The sequence below is a fragment of the Streptopelia decaocto genome, assembly GCF_964273445.1.
Source record: "Streptopelia decaocto genome assembly, chromosome: 6".
Classification (NCBI taxonomy): Eukaryota; Metazoa; Chordata; class Aves; order Columbiformes; family Columbidae; genus Streptopelia; species Streptopelia decaocto.
The window spans coordinates 46,261,224-46,286,816 of record NC_138660.1 but is presented as its reverse complement, the minus strand read 5'-3'; the positions used below and the strand labels follow the sequence as shown (position 1 = coordinate 46,286,816).

Genomic DNA, 25,593 nt, shown 5'->3' with positions numbered 1-25,593 from the left:
TAACTGTCTCACTTGTTTGTTTGTTTGTTTTCAACAGGCAGAAATACTCAGTGTGCTCAGTCACAAAAACATAATTCAGTTCTACGGAGCTGTCATTGAACCTCCAAATTATGGCATAGTTACAGGTAAGGATTTTTGTCTGACCTTTGTCTCGATTTTGTAAAACTCCAGTGTTACAAGCTATTACTTTTACCCAGTGTCTGTGTTTTTCTAATTGTTCTGGCCTTTTTGAACCTTCCTCAATGTCAGTGGGAGTGCTGGAGGTGGGAACCAGGCTGGGACCGTAGCTGGTGGCAGCACAGAGGTAGCTGGAGCCTGGGGTGTTCCCAGTGCACAAACTGAGCACTCCTTTAAATAGAAGCTTTCACTCTGTTCTATGAATTGCTTTTCCATTTTAGCTGACGTGCAACAGAAGCAGAGGTTTTCATGATATGAAGTTCTGGCAAGTTCTGTGAAGAGGGAAGGCACAGAGATAGCATAGAGAGTCAGCTCAGAGCAAAGGTGCACTGTGAATTCTGCCTCTGTTGAAAATAGGAGAATCTGCATTGGGAACTTCCCAGACATGGGTGGAGCTTGAAATAGAGTCAAGGGTTTATTAGACACCATAAGACAACCCCCTTTATTTACTGGAACCTGGGTTTCATTCGTTCTGGCATTCCTAGCGTTATGCAGAAGTTGAGTTTGTGTTTTTGTTTTCTATCACCCCTTCCCTTATCTTGGGAGCTGGTTCAGATATAAAATTACATTACAGATAATGCAATTTCTTCCATTGCTGTATGGGAGAAACTAGGTAAGATAGTAGTAGAAAATAAACCCAAAGTAATCTACAATCTACTCAAACAATGTTTGGAGAGGTAAAAACCGTGAAAGTGTGGATTAGAAGGTATGTTTTGGCATGGCTGTAACACTTGAAAGAGTTTGATGTGAAGAGTAGTATTTGCATATGGCACAGTCTAATACCAGTTAAAACACTGCTGTTTAGGTTTTTATTGGGTCTCAGACAGTGGACAGAACCTGTGAAAATTCAGTTATTTCTACCTGTCTCTTAGACGTCTGATGATCACAGTAGATGGCACTGTAGTCCAGTGGGAGCTCCCCTGAGGTACAGCGCTGTGCAGAGCATGGGGAGCTGTATGTACAGGAGTATCAGCCTGCTGGAGGTCACGGTGTTGGAACCACTGCTCCAGAGGTCCATGGGGGTGACTACAGTCTGCACCACTTGGAGAATGCACTGGTGATAGCATAGAGACGGGAGCCCCAATACCGTCCTGAAGCAATAAAAATAATAGAAAGCTAATAAATCAAGTAATGTAATTTTAATATAATTTGTAATATAAGTGTAATAAGTGTACACCAGCAAGCAGAGTAACAAAGGAGATGTGTAATCAACAGTTCAGGATGACATCTGGTCAGAAAGTCCTCAGTTTGATGTCACAAAAGGTCAGCGTTCAGAGGACATTTGACCTGCTTGCCAGTCACAGGACAGACAGCAGCTGAAGTAGTTTGTTATGTCATTGGGAATGGGGACTCTTTTAACCATCTGTGAGAAAGAGATTATGCTTGTTATTTTGGGAGCTCCAATTCCACCCTGGCTAAAAAAAAAAATTAAAAAATGCTTTTTTAAACAAACTGCATTAGTTTTCTCTGCAACTTCCAAGGAGGCTGGAGTCCCATGGGTTGGAAGGGAAGCAAGGCTCCGTTTCCCCACATCATTTTCAAATGAGAGAATGGCTACTGAGAAAAGAAATGTTAATTGCACTTGAAATATCTTTTAGAGGGATTTTCACTGTGTGATCTTCTGGATGGCCTTCAGTGTCGCAAACTTAATCCTGTGTTTAGGCAGAGATCCATTTCTTATGAGGGAAAATCCCAAACAAGAAGAAATTTTGAGAAAGTAATGTTTCTTTAGAGTGATGGAGATGAGGGCATTCAGCCAGGCACTGGCATGTACCGAGCATTAGCTGCACATAATGTCGTATATGGGACTGTCAAAGAGTTCTCTGAGAAAGGCTGTGTCTGCAGTGAAAACGCTTCCCTGCTGGGGTGTTTGTCAGTGTTACAGCCAATTGTCCTGCCCGCAAGCTGCTGACACTGATCACATCATTCTACATGTCACTGGCTGTCTCTGCCAACAGCAGTCTTGATGTCTACCTTACAGATCTGGTTTTTGACTACAGCTGCCTCCTCCCAAAAAGTTCGTGGGGCTTGTGCCCCTCATCTGCACAGAGAAGAAGTACAGTGTATCCCACAACCCATCATAGGCTGGGTCAAGTCATTCCGAGCTTTTCTTTCTAAAGCAAATACCTCTTTTCCATTATTGACAGAAAATTATCCTCGTGATATGACTTCCATATCCATAAGCTCCTAGCAAAAACCTGTGCCACAATAAATATGTAGAAGAAATACTAAAGCATGGAGCTTTTTTGGTGGCAGCTTCCTTGCCTCCGTTCACACAAGGTGGCAAAGGGCTCAGGGAGCCGAGTTGTCGCTGACCTGGTTGATCACATTATGCATTGTAGAGGCATGCAGAGCGTGCAGCCAACCTATTCCTGAGGAATCCATTTATGAGACAGATGATGACATCATGGTTAAAAAAAGCTTATGTTTTAATTGAGGAAATGTGCAGGTCAGCAGCTTACTCCTCTTTCGATGACATCAGAAGCTACACTTCTGTCTCCTGCAGAGGTTCCTTTCAGCAGGAGGTCCTGCAGTCATGATCCAAAACTAACTTGCCACTTGAGCATTTGCTTTCAAGGCACTTCCTGTTTTCTCTTTTCCCTTTCATTTAGCGCTGGAATCTTCTTGATACGGCCTACCATGTTCTAGGCTGCAGATTCGGTCTTGTCCCAGAGTTTCCTTCTCCACACAGCAATCTCCCAGTGGTTTTGATTTCCTTGATGAGGAGCAATGTTTATTTTTTATGCATTTGGCCTCTCATTATTAATTGATTAATATTATTATTAGCAACAATTCAGATATATTGGATGTAGTCTTAGAGGGAATGATTTTGTGGCTGCTTTGAAATATCTGAACTTAAGCATTTCAATTGCTTACCAACTGGTTTGCCATCTTAGGTATGAAGGTTTTGAGAGTCTTGCAAGTAAGTTGTAAATTCTGCCCGCCCAGCATGTTGAATAGCCTTGGGAGAGGGGGACAAAAGGCCTGTGACATTGCTCCTTGCACCGCCCTGGTCTCTGTGCTGCTTGGGCAATGCTGGGGGCCATGTGCCCCCTCTGTCTCAGCAACCACGTAGAAGAAAATGTGTCAGCTGCTTCAACACACAAACTTCCTTTTGTGTTTTCAGTGAAACACGAATGGATGCTAAATAAACATAAAACTTATTTAATAAATACTAAGCAGAGGAGCTACAGGCTTTAGACTGGCGAACATGACCTGCAGCACATGGAATTCTGGCCTGTTTACTTAGGGTTAGACTTCTAGTTTCATCCTTCGATTTTTTCATGTACAAGTGATTTGATCTCCTACTCTGTTCCTTCATGAGGAAATAGGAAAAGAAAACTTTAATTTCCCTTTCTATTTGCAAACCCTTTCTTCCTAATAGAACGTCCTATATTTAACATTTGGTTTTACTTAAAAAAAAAAATCCATTGTTATGGGGCATCATTTAGATGCAGTACTGCTCACCAGTGGGGAATATCCTCTGTCTTTGGAAAAAATAAGAAGGATCTAATACCACCAAACTCATCCATTAACTGCAGATCTGATCAGGAATGGCACATTCGCTGTTTAAATATGCAAGAATTTCAAGCTATATAAAAGTGGTGCTATGGAGATTTCGGTTGTCTCCCGTTTCAAACCTAAAGCGTCTAAGTGTAACAAGCCTGTTATTCCAGCTCTCGGCCCTGCGAGCTGTGACAGTCAGACTGGTTTCCATCTACCACGCTTGCAAACACCAACGGACCAAAAAAGCCTTTGTACCCATATAATCCTGCTGTGGATTTCTGTAGGTGTAGTTGAGAGAAGTTAAGAAAAAGATCTGTTGATCCTGAACAAGGAGCTTCCAGAACATTTTACTCTGGACCTTGAACTGTTTGCCTGAGCTTTCACAATGGCAGACCTTTCTAATGCCTTTTCATTTTAATGCCTGTTGTTATATAGGATTTTGCCTTTTTTTTTTACCCTTAGTAGACTATCTCTGTATTGAGATAATCAGAACAAACTACCATTCTTCTACTGCACTACTAATAATAGTAGCTGCTGAACCCCCATTCTTTGTAGTTAAGCTAGAGGTTGACTGCTTTCTGGAACTGGCAATGTTTCCATTAGACCTTTCAATTTAGGTGCAAATTTTGAAATGTCATATGATTTTGTTTGTTGTTGTTTTTTAATAGAGTACGCTTCTGCTGGCTCACTGTTTGATTACATTAATAGTAACAAAAGTGAAGAGATGGATATGGATCATATCATGACATGGGCAACTGACATAGCTAAAGGTAAGCAAGACGAGCGATTGCATTACTATCCAACACAGCCAGCAAAGTGTACAGCTGAAGATGCTTTCCCTATGAAGTCAGAAAAGCCTTCCTATACTTCTTTATTCAAATTGTAAAAAAACCCAAAACCAAACCCCCAAACATGAAGAAAGCAAACGCCATTCACTGTGCTTTTTCATATGTTTCTTGGTTATTTTGAATCCAAAATATTTTCTGGAGTGAAAATGGCTTCTGTGAGCCAGCTTTACTTCTGGTTTGCCCCCAAGTCCCTAGAGGATAATTTTGTTGATGTAGAGTAATTATGAGGTAAAGTGCATAATTATCCTTACATTTGATTTAAATTGGGACATTTAAGGAAGCTAAGGGCTTATTCTCAGCAAACATATTGAAATTCTTCATATAATAATGCAGAATAAGCTGTTTCATCGTTTGTGTTCTCTGTGACCACACAAAAATTAGTGTGGACTAATGAACGAACAGTAAATTCATATCTTGGCTTCCCTATGTAGAAAACACCTTAGAGAAAATAACTAAATATGACATTAAAAAGCATTAACATATCCATATAAATGCTCTGAGAGATACACGAGGTGTGCGTAGTGTTTTTTACATGAAGTAGGTTATGGGAAGCTTTACTTCTCCTGCAGCATGTCAATATGGCATACAGGTGTGCCAATTCGTACTGAGTACAATTAATGGCAACCAGAAAACACGACTGCTGGTACATGATGGCCACGCTCAGCCTGACTAACTAGATTGTTCCCTTGTTTTGTGTAGGAATGCACTATTTACACATGGAAGCTCCAGTCAAAGTAATCCACAGGGATCTGAAGTCCAGGAATGGTAAAGTAGCAAAACACTGAAATGCTCTGCGTTTGCTATTACCCGTTAATGTGGCATTTAAAGATGTACCTGACCTTTGTGAACAAGTGGAACTAATGCCTTGGTTGTCATCAAGCTGCACTCATTGAGGCACAGAAGAGCCTCTTGCCTCCTCCCCACCCTGAGCCTGTCTGGGCTTGGTCAGTCCCTGGCACCATTCAGAGCACTGCAGAGGGATTTTTTTAAGTTTTGTCTTGCTTACTGTGAATGTACCCATCTTATCAGCTGTCAGACATTGCCTGGACACTCCTCACTTCCTTTTTCTATTTGGAAAGATTGAGTACCAGGAAAGGCTGGCAGACACCAGACACAATAGACCGGAAGAGGCCTATTATTTCTTATCTGAAAATCTTCTCTTTACTGTGGCCTGTTTTGAGGTTTGACAGATAATTCATGCTTTTGAGTAATATGCACTCAGTGTGGAGCTGCACTGGTTAGTCTGTGCTTGGCAGTTGATGACCATTTATGAAATTTGCTGAAAACTGCCTTTTAACTGAAATTTTCCCTACTAGTAGTGGGATAGGAGGGGCACAGATTTTAATAATGCACACAGAGAGATAATAGTCAAGAAAAGGCTAGGTCTCACTTCTGTTGTAAGTTTTCACCTTTTATTAATGACTCTTTCAGAGAGCTTCTTGTTAAGCGTAACTACATAGGGGAGACTGGAGTTTATCTGTATTTTAGTTATAGTTGTGTTGCTGTCTTTGAACTCAGTAAGGCCTGAGAAGTTTTGTGTTTGTTCAGATGTTTGCAGGTATTCAGCAGATGTTTTCTAAAGCTTCTCAAAGAAACCATGATAGTTGTGCATGTATACATGTTCAGGTGTTGGCTCACTGTAGGGTCATTTTTTTTTATAAAAAGCAAAGTCTTTTGTGGTGGAAATGTATTGTGTTTATTTTTAGTAGCATTCTTGTAACCTGTTGTTTTTTCATTTTCAGTTGTTATAGCTGCTGATGGTGTGTTAAAGGTACGAACACTTTAATTATTTATAGAGTGATGCTGCTGCTTGACTCGATGTTTTGATGCCTAATGAATGAGATTGATACTCTTAATACCTGGGTTTTTTTTAATTTATTTTTACCAGATCTGTGATTTTGGTGCCTCAAGGTTCCACTCCCATACAACACACATGTCATTAGTGGGCACTTTTCCATGGATGGCCCCAGAAGTTATCCAAAGTCTCCCAGTGTCTGAAACATGTGACACGTACTCGTATGGAGTGGTGAGTGCCTCTCATTTCTCTACGTGTAGTAGCAGATCTCTAGTATGACAGAATTTATGTGATGCAAGAATGACATTTCTAAACAAGGACAACAAAAAATATCACTCTTTTAAGACTGACCCATAATTTATAATTACATGCTTGAACATGTGAGGGAGAACAGTGTCTTGCATGTTTAGTAAGATCCTGATCTGGTTAGATTAGCAGCATGCCAGCGTGGGAAGCACCTGCTTTACCAAAAGTATTCAGCATGTGTCTGAAGGCTTGCAGGAGCCACTGAACAATTTGCGTCATGAATCTCTGCTTGTGTTTTTTTAGTGAAACAGGAGAGAAAAAGGTTGTGTTGCCGTAAGTGTGTAAGAGGATGAACTGATTAGGATTCCACTTTCCATAAAATGGAGTGTCACTGATTTTATATTACAAAGTAAGCCACTGGTCCATGTTTAATTGTTTAAAAGACCCTGCTATCATTAGCCGTGAGAATGGAGACTGTACCTCTTGTAGAAGTAAAGGCCCCATCTAAAAATACAGAAAAAGCCAGCATGGCTTTGCCATTTTTAGGAGAGGGAACTATCAGTTACAGTTCACCTGAATGTCAGGTTTGCAGGTACAGTAATGTGAATTATTTCACTCTGTCCACAGTTAAACTCTAATTTGATTTTGCTCTGCAATACAAAATAGGCTAGAAATAGCGCTACTGGTCAGACCAATTGTGTGCCTCACCCCATAGCCTTTCTCTGACAGAGAACAGTAATGAATACTTTGGGGGGAAAAGGAAGGGAAGTGGGGTTGTACTTGCCATGCTTATCTATCTATTAGCCATTTTTGGCTTTGGATTCAACAATGGGTGGCAGAATGAGGAATTCTTTTAGTACCTATCAAGTGTTGCCTCTTTATCTTTGAAGGAGGAGATAAATGTGAGGGAGGCCCTATGGTTTTAAGCTAGCACTAAAATTTTTGCCAAACAGTTGTTTATAGTGGAAAAAAATACGAGAGATGATGTAGCATCACTTGAAAATGAAAGGTTGACGGTTTGCAAGGAGGGAGAAGAAGCCTGTATTGGCAGATTTAAAACCCTTGCTTGCTTAACTGAACTAGCTCACAAACAGTAAGAGAACATAAGCTAACAAATGTAAATGTTAATGTAAACTGTTACTGGAAGCAATCACATATTATCCACTGAAGGGAAACATTCCAGTTTCAAAACAAAGCAAAAATTTTAGAGGAGAAATTCTAAACATGGTCTTACAGCTCAGACTGCTCACATAGTTATCTTGGTGTGAAATGACTATAAGTAATGTTCTAGAAGTGGGAAAAGGTAAGGAATTGTTTAATATCCTATCATATCAAGTGTTACCAGAGTCTTGGGAACAGTATTTTGCACATAGTTTATTTTTACTAGTCCAAAAAGTAGAGCTCCTTTGACAGTTCTGTGCTTGGAGGTAAAACTCAACTACCCTCCATATGAAAACTCTTCAGTGTTACTAGAATATTTTAATGTGGTTACAGGCATATAGTGCTACTTCAGTATGCCTAATAATATTTGACTCACATTTTTTAATATTGTTTTTGAACTAATGTGTTCTACTGTGGGTAGAAGCTTATGAATTTATTAGCATCTAGGAATGAATTCATCTTTTTATAACTCCAGTCTTGGAACACCATCATTTTCAGAGGAGATACAGGGGTCAAAATGAAGAATGGCAGTGGCCTGTGTTCTCTGTTGAAGAAATTACTGACATAATGAGGTTACATGAGCAAGAAGTTGTCTGAATATTACACTGACAGTTGGAATCTCCCTATAATAAGTGTTAGACTATCAAAGAATTAGCTAGGAGACTGAAAACAAAAAATCTTAGGGTAGTTTTGTCTTTTCAAGTGATTATCATCTATAAAAACAAAATTTAAAGAATCCCTTTTCAAAGTATAACACTTGCCAGCAGCTTTTGTGCCAGAGAGACAAATCTGCTTTTCCTCAGTTAAAGTCAGCTTAACAAGGAACAGAATCCTTCCAAATGTAAACTAGTAAGATGCTAGGAATAGATCCTCTGTTTGCAATATTTGTTGCCTTCCCCGTGGTTTTCTTTAATTTCTTTTCTCTTATTTTTTTTTACTGACTTTTCTTTCTACAAACCAGCCTGTGCTTTTTAATATTCTGCTTAAGATGTGTGAAAGCTTTTTTTTGTTGTGTCAAAGTCTTTCTGTAACCTTATAGATCTGAGTTGTTCCTCAGCTGAAATGAATTTTCCTCTTTGTGAACAGTTGCATACGTATTTATAACTAACATTCAGATTATTTTGTCCTGCTCTTCATGGATAGTTAAACAGGTCCATATATACTCTTTGAGATACATAGTAAATAATTTATAATACTGCCATGAAATGCAAAAGCTAAATGGTCTTGGAGATTACAACACAAAGACAGATCTTGCTCTTTCCTTCAGCTATGCTGTGATTCTCTTTTCTAATCAATTTCCAAGTCCATACTCTAAGCAACAGACACCAACTGTTAAAAGTGATCAACTCAGAAATTAACTTGCATGTCATTATATGTGTTGCTCAATAGCAACTCCTTGCTCCTTTTCCAGATATGAAAGGGTATGTGCCATAATAATGTTCACTCTAAAAACTGTTTTGAAATCATGAAGATATATACTCATAATATGTTTATAGAGCACTGCAGTGTGTGTTTGCATATCAGTATAAATGTGTTTAATCATAGAAAGCTTATATGATGTAGCTGAATTATTTTAACACTTGCAAGAACAAAAAAAGTAAAGCCATTAACTGACTATAGGTAGCATAGAGACTGCCCTTAAATGTGGCAGCTGTTGTGCTCCTAGCAATAGTTCATGCATTGCTTTAGCTATGAGAACATATGTTATTTATAGAGGAAATGTTGGCCAGCTCCAGGGGTTATCCCTTGCTCTTTTTGAAAAGAATTATGAGATCTTTAACTTCCACTTGGATCAATGTAGAGAAGACTGACCTAATTTTCTTGCCTAAGGACAGTACCTCTGAGTTCCACACTTTCTGCTTGTGCTGTACTTGTGCTCATTGTATCTCCTGACCCTCATCTGTGAACTCTTTCCTACCAAGAGAAAAAATTGCTTTTTTTTGGTGAAGGTGTTCAGATTGTTGCTTTTTCTCACATTACTCATTTGGATGTTCCTTGTATTATATGGCACTTTAAATCTTTGATGGCTTTGCACTGGGGTGGAGATGTGGGGGTTTTGTTGGTTTTGTTTTGGTTTGGTTTCCTTTTGGTTGTTGTCACATGGTTGAGATGATAAGGATCAAAACGCACAGCTGAGCTGACAGAAGTGTGTGAGGTTTTTCTGAAAACCGTATAGTTATTACTCAGCTTCATGTATAGGATGAACATTCATACATTTGTCTCTCCTTTCTGTTTCTCTGTGTGCAAAGGAGAGCCTGACATCTTCAGGGTCCACAGATTACAAACCACTATATTAAATGCTCTTGCTTTGTTTTCTGTCACTATGTCTAGCTTGGATGTTTCTCTGTGAGCACCTGCTGTCTGTCATCACAGAGATGTGATGGGATCAGGAAAGCAGGTGATCCTCACCATTAGAGATGGCAGGGGAAGTGAACCATGTCAGGATCAATTAATTTACACCAGAAATGGCAGATAGATTGATTTCCATATGAGGTGAGCTGGGGAGCCAGTTCTGAAAATGAGCAGAGCGTACCTTGCAAGAAAGAGGCTGGGGGCTATGTCAGGTTGAGATGCGTTTTCTGCTGTTGAATGACCCTGGGACAGGAAGAGACAAGCGGGAATGCAGAGGATAGGCATTTGCTGCTTTTTAAAAGACTGATAATGCAATCATTCACCTTAGCTGATGATTCAGGGAAGCTAATCTGTGAGATGTGGTTGAAGCTCCTATAAAACTGAAGTTAGAAACATGTCACCATTGGAAGGAGAGACTTTATGTACACCATTGGCCTGAACATGAAATTTGCATTGTTATTAGAACATCATCTAAACCTGTGTAAGTAAATACAAGACTTTCTGACATCCCACTTTTGTATCTTCTACTTCCTTCTGTTATTAGTGAAAAACAAGGCATTAAGAAGAAGTCTTCATATTGTGTCAGACTGGTGTTTTTCTCTTGAACTATGTGCAATCTTGAAGTGTCTTAAGCTGGCGCAGTTGTTTTAGGGAGGCAGTGATCTGTACAGGCAGTGGAAATAAACACTAAAGGTGTCATGATAAAGGAATTCAGTGCAAAATGTTCTGTACAAACTTATGTGCATGAATGAAACAAGACAACCCTTATAATTCACAGTCTTCTGAAAGAAAAGTAGCAGAGCTGTAGAGTCTTCGTGCTCAAAGCTCTTGGAGACATTTAACAAATACTTTATTGTGTTCTTTACTTGCAAGATGTATTTAGATACTCCTCTGTCTGAAGTGCAAACTTGAGTTTCTTTTCCGTGCTTTCCCGGAACAGCTGTACAGAGGAGGTGGTTCTGCAAGGCTGCTCGACTGCATGTTTGATTCGGTACAGGGGCTTTTGTTTTAAACTGGCTGTTTTGTACACTGCTTTTTTTGTCTGAAGTACATGAGACTGCTATCTTATTTCTTTTTTTTACAGTTAAATTTCATTCTCTACCACTAGGGAGGTGATAATTGGAATTACAAATTGAGGTGCCTTTTTTTTCAGTTCTAAAAGGAATGTGTTGAGGCAAACAGGACAGTTCAATACCTCTATGATAGCTTTCTCCATATATTTCTTATTCTCCTGAAAACTGCCTTTTACTTATTTTTCCAAGATACTCTTACCTTTACTAATCACTCTTCTGAGTCAAGCAGAATTATTCAAATAGGTCTGATGATGGAGTACCCCGTTCACTTGATTAAAGGCCCAACTCTGCTTCAGTGCATTTTTTCTGCTTGAGCAGCATCTGCCAATATTCTCACATTTTCTTTTTAATTGCCTTCATAGCTGGCCAGAATAAATTCAAAGTGATGTAGCTGGAACAAGCCTGGGTATTAACTCAAATAGTAAGGATACAGAGACTTGCATAAGGATCTTAATGCATTTGGTCAGGTCCTACATAGATTCTGTATTTTTTTTCATTTACATGCTTGGGATATGAGCAGAATAAAATGTTTGTATGTATATATTTGGAACAAGATACTTATATGAAGGTTCTGATTTGAAAAGAAATAAATAAAAAGGGAAAAAAAAGAGACGTATACAAGTGAAGATACAAAGTGCCTGGTAATTTGGTTGAACTCCCATGTGTAGTCCCAATGGCAGAAAAACGAGTTGGATTCATTGACTTGAAGCCTTTTGGGAATGCCAAACTCTTTTCTCCAGAGTAGCTTAGATTCTTGGGTGTTGTGTTACCAAAATGCTGTAAGTATGCAGGAGATCTTTCTATATCTAAGGACAGTACATCTATAAGATATCAAGGAGAACAAAGTAGTTTTCTATATGCTGTATATTGTTTAGTTTAACATAATTACATACTTGGAGGTAAATGATTATAATTTTGCTTGAAAAAATATATTTGATATTTTCATAGCATATCATAGGAGCAAAATACCTTTTGGATCATATTCTGACTACTGAGAAGCACTAGTTTCAATCATAAGAAATATTATCAAGTGCAAAATGACTACAAACAAAGGTATGTCTGGTTGGGGCTGAGGAGGAGAGGAGGAGTTCACTGTCTTCCCAAATGTCAATGGCCAGTGTGAACTTTATAGTGTACAAAGAAAGGAGAAAGCAAAATTGCAGGCATTAGACCCCACACAACCCAGTTTTTCATCTGGGCTTTTCTGTAGAGGATAAAGCAGAAACATTCAAATTAATTTAGTGAGAGTATCTTGCACACAAACACTGGTCCACGTTCCTGCAAATGGAAACTGGTTGCCTGATAATTGGATAGAGAATAGGGCTGTATCAAGGTTTAATAATGTATTTAAAATACAAAGTACAGAAATAAAAATTCTTTTCTTTTTTTCTGTTCCAGGTTCTCTGGGAGATGCTAACAAGGGAGGTCCCTTTTAAAGGCTTGGAAGGATTACAAGTAGCTTGGCTTGTAGTGGAAAAAAACGAGGTAAGACTACGTTTCTACATTCAGGTACATAGATCAGAAAACAGTATTGGGGTTTTGCAAAAGACTTTTTCATCTTCTTCAAATTGAAAGTAAGTTCACGCGTATGGAAAGATTAGCAGTAGGAGCTAACACAAAGGGTCAAAGTGATGTTATTCCTCATGAATGGACCCTTTACATCTAATTGTTGCAGCTTCACGTCGTGATGCTGTAGATCAAAAATTGTACAAGTACTGTACTAGTTTCTCAGTCTCAATTGTAAAACCTAGGGGTTTGTTCTTAGTGATGAAAGAAGCCATTGCGTCCAAGGTAGGGGAACAGTTTAACTCCATCTCCTGCGTTTAGGACATCTTTTTACTGGCCGGGAGTTGATATATCTGTAAGAGACCTTCAGCTACTTCAACTTAACTCTCCCAGCAGGAGTCACTATAGTACAAGAAACTGCCGCTTAGATGAAAATTTCAAAAATAAAAGAAGAAAAAATAGTTTTAAAAAAAGAGAGAAATTACAGTTTTGCCACCTACGTTCAACACTACATTGAAGATGAGCTCCTCACTGGTATCGGCAAGGCTGTGGCATAGCTGCAAGCCTCCTCATGCAGAGTCTTTCCATTTCAAAAGCACTTCAGTGGTGTAAACACCGTTTGTACAGTGTCCCCAGCCTCGCTTTTCTTCTTCTCGCAAATTGAGGCTTTCAGTTAGTTGGACGTGTGAGCGTATATCTGAACACATAGTCCCCTGATATCAAAGACAGTAGCTACATTTAAAAAACATTTAAAGTTGTGACTGTACCACACACAGACAAGCATGGAAATCCTCCACAAAGATGAAACCTCCTCTATCTAGACACAGCGGAAGCTTGGGAAACATTACAATGGCGAGGCAGTGGCTGTACAGTACAGATTCCTATTATTCTACATAAACTGTTTCTCAAAATGCTTCAGAGTTAAACAGAGGAGTTGGGTTTCCTCCTCTTAGTTTAATATTTTTATTGGTGTTTTTTTTTCCCCTCTCTTTTATTTTTTTTTTTTTTTCTGTTTGAGGACTGGATTAATTCCAGTGAGGGCTACTGGGGTAAACTGATCAGTTGGAAATGCTACGCTAACAGCATAAAGATCATGAAAGTGGTCTTCTACAGTGTTTAGCAGAGCAGGAGGCACAAAGACTCTCCTAGTTTAGGAGAAGGTTCATACATCATTTTGAAGGAGGAACGAAAATGCTTTCCATCAAAAGCATTTCTTCCCTGTGTCTACCACATGCATTTATGTAAGGGGTACAGAGTGGCACTGGGAATGCTGGGAAGAGATGTAGTCACATGCTGAAAGATGTCAGAGCGTACAACACATATTTCTCTACAGTTTTCCAGAGCAAGGAACTGTGTAAAATACAGCATGAACAAAATATGGACATGATGACTATTTTACTCATGGCCGAAGAAACCTAAGGGCTGACATTTTCAGAGGAGAAATGCCTGGTACTGCCAGGTACCACTAGCCTGTTGCTGCCATCTTCTTTGGAAGGATGCCAGGGAGCTTAGAGGGCATTAACACTTGCTTACATAGTTTTTATTTTTTCTGGCCATGACTTCGGGAACATGCCCAGCATAAGCCTGGTAAAAGTCAGCTTGTGCTACTTTTCTTCACAGTTCCCATGTCCCAAAGCAAGTGTGAAGGTCAAGTTCTGCTCTCAGTTCAATCTGTTGACATCAATGGGGTTGCGTGGTTCCAGTTCACAACAGAATTGAATTGCTGTTGAGCCAGTCCTTCATTTTTTGCTCTGAAAGTCTCTTGTTAAAATCAGAGTAGAACTGAGGCCAAAGCATAATTGCATAGGCTGAAAAGTCTCCCTTTGCAAAGCCTGGGGCCAGCAAATGAAGTGGATTTTAATGATTCTGTATGGGTCTTTTTCAACTCTTGACATAATTTCACAGTGTTGTTTTTATTCTAGTAGAGTTTCTGTATAATTAGATATATTTTTTAAATCCAGAAAATAAAAATATGAGAGTTCAGATTATGCTAGGAGTGATCTCATAATTAATTACTACTAAGAAACGTCATCTTTATTATAATACAACACTTTTGGAACCTGCTACCTCTGTATTACATGACATGACATTCTGCACAAGTGAGACACATGTAAACCATGATTGCAACTGATTTTTCACCTCCTGGAACAGTGAGGGTTACAGACAAATATTGTAGCAAGACTAGCCAGTGTATTTTTAGGCTAATGACTCAACCAGAGATCAAGCATCAGTACAATTTGTTTATGCATTGTACAAATTTCTTTGTATTTCTTGCACAGAAAGCTTTGCACCTTAAGGTATTACATTATTTTAATAATCATACTCCTGCAGTCCCCTGACACTATATCTCATGTTTCCGGTTTTCGTGGTGTTCAAATGCTTGTGCAAGCAGAATTAGTTAACTCTTACTTTGGCTATTGTGTCTTATAAGGCTTTGTAGGTCATATTGCAGTAATATAATGGTACAATCTGACACAAATTGCTCTGCTTTGCTTCTGAAATGCCAAGAGTAAGACAGATCAAAGGGTCTTCCTGGCAGGTTGGTCTGAACAGGACCGTAATATCTGATACTCACCTGTTACAGGATGGGGAACACTTTTTCCAGCTTGACCCCTCTTATATTTGGACCCATTTTCACTGAGGAACTGTGTTTTATCTACATATTTTTTTAATTTAGGATGAAACATCTGAAGTCAGTTAACTGCCTTAGCGAGAGCAGAGTCATCTCCTTATGTGTGTAATGTTGTTGGGATGCACAATAAATCTCAGCTGGAGAGGCTTCGGTATCCGGGTGTGCGTAGAGGATAATGGAATTACTTGTAGGCTTTCCAACATGGAGGCAGGGTCTTTAAACTGGAAGTCCTCTAAGACCGAGTGATTCTTTTCGTGGTTTAAAACTCTCAGCAAAGGAAACCAAACAAACTTCAAACTAGTTCTCTGTAGTTAGTGGTCGTGGCTGTAACTAGCAACTCCTTTTCTTCGGTCATCAGGAAATATTTATACGAGTTCACTGTGCTCTGTGAGTACTCTCTGAGGTCTGCATGTCCTCATTAATCCTTCTGACCACAGGCTCATGAAATGTCTCTTGTGTCATGCAGAGCTTCACTTAACTCTCCTTAACTTACTTAATGTAATCTATATTTCAGCCATTTGCTATATCAAAAGTGATTATAGTACTGTACAGCTGGATCATCTGTGTAGGAAAAAGGAATTAAGGCAGGCTGTACATTATCTTGATGAGCATCTTGGAATACAATGCAGTAACCTCCACAAACTATTACTTTTTATTTTCGAAGTTGTTTGCCTCATTTTCACTAGCTTGTCTCCAAGCTTTCTTAAGCAACTTCATTTGTGCATTTGTTCCATTCCTTCTTTATAGGTCTATGAATTAATTTGTACGTCTTGCTAGTATTAATAATTTTGATTTTTCTTTTTAGTATGTCAGTCCTCAGTTTTTATATTGCATTATAAGAAGGAAGAGTGTGTTTTACTTCTTTTAATTGCATTGCCTTTCTAGGAAATCTATTAGTAGCAACCTGAAGGGAAATGCTTCCAATAACTGGTACATTCTCTCTCCTTTAGAGATTAACCATTCCAAGCAGCTGTCCCAGAAGTTTTGCAGAACTGATGCACCAATGTTGGGATGCTGATTCAAAGGTAATCTAATTTGTGTTTGATTTCTGCACCACTGGCCCCTGCCTTGTTTTGCTAATGTGTTTGTGTTTCTTTGGGGAACGAGTCCCAGCTAATACCATTGCTGCATGCTAGTAGACACATTTCTTCACAAAGATAGCTGAGGCTGTCTTTTTTTTAATGTGTTTACATATTTATATCTAAATAGATCTCTTTCCCTTTGAATCAAAAGTTATGATGCTGTTAAGTTACCAGATGACTCAAGACAAAGCCTGTAAGTAGGGTGAGACGGCAAGAATGTAGCTATTCTGAAGCAAGTGAACATTTGTTCTTTTCCATTTTCTTTCAGTAGTTAATAGTTAATCTTTCTCAGATGTATGTAAGTATCACATATTAAATACCTGTTTCAAGGTCTAACTTTGATGCCTTCCCTATGTTGAAAATATATAAAGAATAAATTAATCCGTAGAATGTGCATAGGAACAGGAGCAACACATTATAAATTAATGTTAAACATTTCCTAATAGTTTCCCTTAGGACTTTGAATGATGAGCTTTATAATGATTATGCTGTAATAATATAATAATAGAAGCACTGTAATATACTGTTTAACCATGAAAACAGAGTAAAAATATAAGTTAAAGAGCCAAACCATTGTCACTGTTTATCTGCCCCTACAAGAATGAACTAAAAAGGCATGAAAGACAGTGTTTACTTAGTAAAAGCTTAGTAAATTGACTCTGCTACTATCCTGTTGTACATAAAGCTGGCTGGGAAGAGCCTGTGGGCATGCAAGATTTATTACCAATTATTAGCATGCATTTGCCTATGAAGGTATTTGAGAGAGAGAGGGAGGGGTAGGTAAGGAAAGGAAATGATACTTTTTTTCCCAAGTCAAGGCACCAGCAAGAACTTTGTTCCTTTAAACTCAGAAGAAAGTTAGGTACTACTTCAGAGAGACTAAGATGAATCCCAAGGCAAATGATACTGCTTACGTGCTCTAAAGCTAGAACTTGTTACCACCAGAGTAGTCTTACGAAGAACAATATGAGAAGGGAGATTTCCCTTCTTGGTTTCTTTTTTTTAAGCAAGGAGTTGTTTTCCTACAGAATGGATCTGGAAGCCTGAGATCCATCATCAGTGTGTGGTTTCCACATGAACACCCATTTAAATGCCATTCCCCTAATACTTCCCTCTTTATCCTCTCCACAGAAGAGGGCGGAGAGAAAGAAAAATGCTTTGAGTCTTTGAATCTACAAGTAAACTGTTAAAGTTCTAGGTTGGTAATTACTGAAGAGCACTTTCCAGTAGTTGTAACTACATGTTTTTACTAACTACTTCGGAGCATCAGCATCACTACCAAACGCCACAGAATAAGAATTATTGGAGCTGCTCTTCTGTAACTGCAGGACATACTAGATCAGCTCTCTCCCTGGCTTACTTTAGCCACATATATACATGTCCAGAAGGCTGTTGCTGTTTTTCAAGGAGAGGGAGGGATCTGCATCAGGCTGAGTTCTGTCTATGTGAGCAGTTCCCCTGGGTCTGGGCTGGTTCCTGGCAGCATTGTTCCCAGAGGCGTCTCTGGTGTGTGCAAAGAGTGAATCTCATGTTAGGTTTTTCCAACAGTCTGCTCTTTGCTACTTTTTTCATGCAGCTTCTCTTCTGTTAGGCAATTATAAATGCATTGTTCACATGACTGAACTGGAGTGATCTCTGGTCACAGTTTGGGCATGTGACTGATTTATTCAGTCACGTGTTGGGAAAGGACCACTACCTAGAGCTCTCAAAATGCCTTGATAAAAGGCTGTGTGGCCTGCGTGAGCCAAAAGGTGGAGCACACTCCTCTCGAATACTGCTCTGTGTAACATTGCCTATTCGCCAGCATTAGCTGTAGAAAATCAGGAGGAATACACTTGCAGAGCTGCTGCAGAGCAGCTGGAGTGTCAGACACTGCTAACCCTGTAATTTCCTCATGGGAATGGACAGAGTTGTTAACTTGGCTTTGAATTCTTAAGAATTTATTTGTATGTTGAGAAAAATGTCCGTAGTGCATTGCTGCACGTGACATCCATAATGGTAGTCTTTATGCAGTTTAAACTGCGCTAGTTGAAACAGTCCCTAGTGAGTTCAAAGCATTTTACTAAAATGTTAGTTACTAATTATTTTAAGTCAGTAATTATTGAAGAGCAGTCTCTGCAGTAACTATCTTGATTTACTACTTAAAATCCCTACCAAACAAGCTGCTTTTGCTAGGGTACTATATAATTGTACAAACAAGGTTGCTCATCAGTGATGCCTTTGTCTACTAGGGATACTTGGTTTTGAAACACAGGTGAGTGGTTCTTTCTCATTCCATCTGTTCCTTCACTTTATTCCCACTTGAACATTAAAGAAGTTTATAAATTACTGAATATTTTAGTGGAAATCAGAAACCTGGGAAGAGAGAAGTAGCAAGAAAGGAAAGCCACATGGATTAAATATCCTGTTTTTATGCAGACCTGTTTAGTAACAAATACTGAGTGGAAGGAAACAGTGATAACATTAGCCAGAATAATTTCTAGACGGACATATATTTTAAAGATTTTTGCATGAGACATCACAGATATAAAGGGAAACAATTTTCAAAGGCGACTCATGGCTTGATATTTTAAGGAATTACTTGGGATGACTTTCTAGAAAGTGCTAAGCTGTCATCCACCAAAATAAGACATTTTTTTAAGAAAAGCCTCTCGGCTTGGGCTCGCAGTTTCAACAGTCACTTCTTGCCAGTTTTAACCAAGGTGTCAGTCTGCACACAGAGCGCTTTTATTACATCTGAAATTATCTTTGCCTAGGGGGAAGAACCCAACAAAACCCACATGGCAGTGTAGGCTTGTGTCTTCCTGTCTGCTTCACCTCCAAGGAAAGCTGGTACCTGTAAACCTGGCAGCTACAAAGCTGGCAGGGCAGCTGGTGGCCGTTCACAGCAACTGCACAGCCAGAGCTGTACAGGCCATGCCAGTGCTGTGTGACTCTGCATTTGTTCCAGCTCTAATTGCGCAGCTCAACAGCTCCTTTGCCTGTCATGTAGGACCCAAAGAGCGTGTGTTGCTACTCCTCCCAAATCACTCAGTCGATGTTTTCACCCACCCTTTGTAAAAGCTCTGTTCTCTGTCGTTATCTCCACTCCAGTTACTGTCAGCCCTGCCCTCTGCTTTCCAGTATATCCCTGAGAAACAAGGAGCAAGCAAAACTCATGGAAGTGTTTTGTAAAAGAATTCTAAATAAACCATAAAATATTGTAATTAGTGCAGCCCTGGGCATGTTTGCCCCTCATCTCTTCTTGATAATTAGGAATTAATTTAGTACAGGCACATCACGCACCTGCCAGTCCGTAGCAGCAGTAACTTCATGTATCGGTGGGAAGCCACGATCTCCGGTCTGGTACCTTCCTCGCCATTTGTGAGGCTCTTGAATCCCCTCAAGAGTTCACTCCCACTGGGGTGGGTGGTTGTAAGAGGCACAGCTGTAGCAACAAGAGGGATGTGAGGGTTCCTGGAAGGTTCTCTTTCCCCAAAACTGCACTAGAGTTGTCTGTTGCAGTTGGTGGCAGTGATGACTGTTGTGTTCCATAGCACCAAGTGTGGCGCTCCCTGACCAGGGAGGTCTGTGCTCTTCTAGACGATGTTCAGAGGGTCTGCTCAGCCGTGGCAGGTTCAGCAGCATATAGGAGGATGAGTGCTGCCTCCCCCAGACCCCTGTGTAAACGCAGAGGGACTCTGGTGGGCATCCACACCGGGGCTGGATCCACCAGTGCAAGTGCCATGCTGCCGCACCGGGCCCTGCCGCCAGCTGCTGGCTGTGCCCGCGGGCGCCGCGCTGGGGCAGCCCTCATGAGCAGACGGTGCCTGGAGCAAGTGCTCTCTGTTGCAGAGAAAATCTGCATCGCTCATCCAACTGCCCATTGCCTGAAATCATGGAGATGGACAAAAAAAGACAGACAAAGCCTCCAGTTACAGCCAAATAGTGCAGCATTACAGTATGAGAGAGCTTGTCTTTTTTTTTTTTTTTTTTGTTATGCATTTGACACTTTTTCATGCTGTTTGACATTTAAAATAAAGAAATTGTCTTTCTTTTATAATGTGGAAATCACTTGGATCTTCCTGGGAGAGACACCTCAGCATTGTTCCTAATTGTTTTTGTGCTCCCAAATTAAAATGCACGTTTTAATTGCGGCATCTGTAATTTTAGCAGAAATGGTATAATTACAGGCGCAGTAGAGAGAGAATGTGCATCATCCCCTTATTATGTATCTACATTTTGTTTCAACCTTTTGTCTCAACCTTGTCTGGGTCTGTCAAACAGACTAACAGAGTCAGCGCTCTTTCAAGAAACACATTTAAGTGTGGCTTTTTCAGTTTTCAGTTATTACCCTACTTCATAGCTTCCTTTTGGGGTTAAGGGGAAAGCAGGAAATACAGGGAAGTTTTAACTGCTCTCTGTGACTTGTGAGCACAGTGAGTGCTGGCTGGAGAGCCCAGGAACAGAAAGCTCAGTAAATGAACCCAGGACAGAAGAGCACAGGCACTGCTGATATGAGCTTGGCTGCCAGGTGTGGCATCCTCAGATAGTCTCAGTCTTCACTTCTTCTGCAGCTGCACCTGAGATACCCATGTGAGAGGTTTTTCTGGAAAGTCTGTTCTTCTCTGCAAGAGGGGAGCTGCAGCCAGAAACTCATTTTTGAGGGACAGCTAAATAACTCGTTCACACATTAAAGACTTTGGGTTACTACATGTAAAAGGCCATCTGTCTAATTACCAGTTGCTAATGGGTCCAGCCTTCTCTTTTTGGCAGTATTTTCCTTCTTAGCTTGAAGAAAACTCTTATTTATAATTAAGAATCTTGATGGTTATTGATGCTACTAATGTTGTTTAATGCTCATGCTGGGTACCAAAAGCTTTTACTGGTAAATATGTGAGACTAAGTTAAGGCTTGAGTCCTACTGGCTTATGTGACTGTTTCAAAAATTACCTTTTCTTCAATGGAAAGAACAAAAAAAACCCCAAAAAACAATTTACAAATTTACAGTGCTCTTGTAGGATGCTGTGTTCACAAAGCAGCATCCCCATTTCTATTGCTTGCAGTCTTTCAACTGAAAAATTCCTGCAAAAAATGTTACACAGTAGCACTTGTATATGAATGCAAATGCTGTGTTTTGCTTTTTTCTTCAGAGAAGGCCATCTTTCAAGCAGATCATTTCAATCCTGGAATCTATGTCGAATGACAGCAACCTTCCAGACCAGTGTAACTCATTCCTGCATAACAAGGCAGAGTGGAGGTAAGTTTCCCTCTTCCCAAGGTGAAATGATGTGGTTTTCCTTTGAAATGATGCGAGTCTGTATTCTTCAGAAAGACATCAGACTCCAATTATGTATTGGTAAAAAATATCTGTTCTCGGGGTATTTTTAGAATATTACTTACCTTGTTGTTTTTCAGGAATGCCCAGAATGTTGTGAAACTTGTATTAGGAGCCAATACACTTAGCTGTACCCTGTATTTATTGTTACACTGGTTTAGGTATCATGATATTTATGGTTTTGTGATTCACATCTTAAAACTAAATACATGTTTTCAGTCAGCAGTGCAAGGGCAAAACAAGTCAGGTAGATGGATGTTTGATGCAATTTTCATGGAAAGTGTATAGACATATGTTTATATTTAAAAGAAAGATAAAGGGCATTAAAAAAATTCAAATCAAGCCTCCCTTTGTCTTCACTTGTTATGTGTTGTGCTGGTTTTTTTGCATTCTCTCTTTTGTATTGACTCTGTGCACATTCAGCCCTGTTCAGCCCAGCCCTATTTTCGTATAGTGCACCAGCATTGCTTGAGCATATCGTTTTACCTACTACTGGTCATAATTTTATTCCTTAGTGATTATAAATGGAGATGAGATTTGTGAAAATTGCATGACATGATGCAATTTTACAGTAAAAGTTTCGTTATGTGCCAAAACTTAAAAAAAGCCTGTCCCTGGGGCTTATGTGTCAGTTAGAAAGCTTGCTGCTTTGCAGTACATCCTTCTGTTTGGAAAAGAAAATTGAAAACAGATCTGCACAGGCAGAACATTTTTACCAGACGATCGTGCCTCCGTCTATATTAAGAAGCGCTGGCCCTGCTCCAGGTAAGCTGTGAGCAGAAATATCAGAAGATTTGCCGCCTGTAGTCAGGCAGGAACCGCAGAAACGTTTAGAAGGGCTGGGTGGAGGCTGGGGGGAGCACACGGGGAGGAGGCCGGGATCAAACCCAGCATCTCCCCGTTTCCTCCGCGGGCTTCCCAGGAAAAGCAAGACATAAACTTGTAACGGGGCGAGTGGAAAAAGTGATGTGGGCCGGGGCGCTCCCCCGGTCACACGGCGGGTATAAATAGACGAATATCCGGGCCCGGGGCCGGCGCTGCCCTGGCTCCGCTCGGCGGCCCGGGGCCCGCGGCGCAGCGCGACACCTGCTGGCGGCAGCGCGCACCTGCGCCTCCCTCCGCCGCGGCCCGGGCCGGGGGCGCTCCCCGCGGGGGCGCTGCCGGGACCCCCCCGGAGCTGCCCCTCGCCCGATGTTTCCTCCCGCCGCTACCCGCCTCTCGAGTGCCTGCCCATGGTTTTATCCGTGGTGTTGGTTTTACAGTACATCAGCGTGCCCTATCCCCCCCCAAGTCCGGATTCTAGGGCTTGGGACAGACGCTGGGTATTTAAAGTATAAAAGCATATTTCTTGGCCACCATTATTTATGCAGAATCTGGACATCATATTGTGGACTCGATAGCAGACAGAATACAAGGAGGTTTGAAAGAAAAATGTCCCCCAGTGAGGAGTTTCTTATACACCCCTGTATGGTAAAATTATTTATTTAAAAGGTGAGCAAGCACTCAAATTCCTTTAGGGAAAAAAAAAAAAACAAAACTACTTAAATCTTGCCAATATAGCAGTTTAAAAGCTGTGCTAGTTGACATTTGGTAACATTAACCTTCTATTCTTTTACTAAATTGATTATTTCTTGGCGTGTGACTCAGGTAGTCCAAATATTTCTTGCAAATTTTATTTTGATGCGCCTAAATCACTCAGATGAGGAACGGTAATGAAGCGTTAATGAGAAGGCACATAGAAACAAAAATTTCTTTGGCACTATCAAGTCATCGAGAAACTTCTTACCATTGAGATTTGTGTTAAAGGTAAATTTGGCGATTTTTTTTGGAAGAATGAATGACTTGCAAACAAGGAAACATGAGAGGGAAAATGCAAATTCATGATGGGGCGTGATTTGCCTGAAAGCAAAGATGATTTCTGAATTAAGGTGGAATGAAAACACGAAATACAGAAAGAGCACAAGTCGTGTGGGGACTTGCTCAGAAGCCGGGTAGGAGGGGCGCTTTCTTACCTGGATTCTGGTACTGGAAGCCTGCCCTGATGAGACAGCCATGTCTGAGAGAGACACTAATGAAGGTCAAGCCATATTAACAGAAAATATGCAAAAAGTATGCAAGTTAAAGTAGATGAAAGGCTTGTATGTGTAAAGTGATCTCAACGGATAAACAGAATAAGACCATTTCTGAGAGCAGTTGCACAGAAGTTTAATGTGTTTTAACTTCTGCATTGAAAAATCTCTGCTTTTACTCATTGCTTTCATTGCCTTTTTTTTTGTAAATGCTGTAGGGATTTGCAAAGAGATAGTTGGACCAGCAATAGGGAATAGAGAAGGAATGAAATGTGTTACGAAGAAATAGGGGATTTTAATGAAGCCTGGCTATCAGAGCCCTGGAGAAGGGTGGGCTTGGGAAAAGCAGAGGTTATGCTTTTTCTTTGAGGGACCTCCAAATTAGTGATCCAGATACTGCACTTTCACAGGGATACCGCACTTAGCAAAGTAAATCAAAGCTCAGACAAGCTGGATTATGTTTTTTTTTCCACTCTTAAAAAAAGGCAAGGTGAGATTCTTTTTGAATAGAGACATGCAAAAAATGCACCTGTAACAGTAAGTAACCAGAGTCTTCAGCATCTCTGACTGGCTGGTGTGAAAACTGAGAGTGGGCTGAGCCTATACCTGACTGACAGAGGTGATAAGAGAAAAGGCACTTTGACCTACCTTTGATGTCGTCTTATTTGCAACATTTACTGGTCTTGATGTTTATATTAATAATAAATTTTAATGTGCTTGTTCGATCATATTGTTAAAATAATTTGGTATCACTTTTCCTAATTGTTCTACTCTTCACAATTTTTTTATTTAATTGGATAGGGGCACTGTCTTATGAGTAAGTTGCACATGTCTGCTTTATGTTTGAGTTCATGTTCTGTGGTCATTTTGGAGCTCTGTCTCAAGTCACTTTTATTAGAGCAGGAAAAAATTACTATTGAAGTAATGATGTTCCAGTTCAGTGAGAGACCACATTTGTCTGCATTTAGTCATATATACCAACTACATTTCTCCTTCCACCCTCTCCCCACAAGAGACTGTTCTAATAATTGAAATAGTCTATTAGTGATATTTACATTAGTGTATCTGTAGCAATTCAAGACATATAAACAAATGCCAGTCATTGTTTTTAATCTGTGACTGTTCATCATTATTGTTTGTAATAATACAGTATACATTTCTCAGTGTCACAGAATGAGATTATTCTAGAAAAGCCGGTAAGCTCAGACTGCAGAACTACAGAAGCAAACAAATCCACATGCCCTACCATGTATAATGTTTCAAGCTGCTTCATTTATGAAGTAAGACTCATTAACTGGGCAATGTACGGTAGCTTTCTCTGTAATTACACAGTTTTATTATACAGTGGAATTATTTTTCAGAATGCAACTGTTTTCGCAGACTGACCTTTTATTATAAGAGAAGTTTCTGTCTAATGAAGAGAAGTAATTACAGCACAAAGTACACTTTTGACATATAGAAAGCTATTGTTACCTGGACTTTCTTTGTGCAGAATGTTATTTAAAAGAGAACCTTAATCTACATATTTTAAAAATGAGAGTTGTGCAGAAGTAGCAGTGATGCTGAGAGACAAACTAAGAAAAGCAGCACTTGCAACGATCTTCCAATTGCTCTGTAGTTCCCCCAGTAGATTACATGGTATATGTTACACCTGACAGAAGGGGTTTGTGAAAATTAATATTTGGAGAGGAGCTATTTTCTGACCTTCTATCCAGCACTTTTTAGTTTTATTCCTTTATTAGAATGGATATTTTTTTCTGCATTAGGGTATGTGACCACTTTCCACCCAGCGCTGAAATCAGCCCTGACCATTGCATGCCTAAATACA

General features: G+C 39.9%; 1 protein-coding gene across 6 annotated transcripts in view; it reads left to right on the top strand.

Annotated features, from left to right (window-relative positions):
* The window catches only part of MAP3K20 (mitogen-activated protein kinase kinase kinase 20), an 89,618-nt gene that overhangs the window by 29,329 nt on the left and 34,696 nt on the right, over positions 1-25,593 (top strand). For all 6 annotated transcript variants that reach the window (XR_014184276.1, XM_082055075.1, XM_082055076.1 and 3 more), the window contains exons 3-10: positions 38-125; positions 4,353-4,454; positions 5,232-5,297; positions 6,275-6,303; positions 6,421-6,558; positions 12,558-12,644; positions 16,248-16,322; positions 21,512-21,618. Coding sequence is in view for 5 of the 6 variants with exons in the window: in XM_082055075.1 (XP_081911201.1) it covers positions 38-125; positions 4,353-4,454; positions 5,232-5,297; positions 6,275-6,303; positions 6,421-6,558; positions 12,558-12,644; positions 16,248-16,322; positions 21,512-21,618 (692 nt within the window). In the remaining variant the exon portion in view is untranslated. The remainder of the gene's footprint in view (positions 1-37; positions 126-4,352; positions 4,455-5,231; positions 5,298-6,274; positions 6,304-6,420; positions 6,559-12,557; positions 12,645-16,247; positions 16,323-21,511; positions 21,619-25,593) is intronic.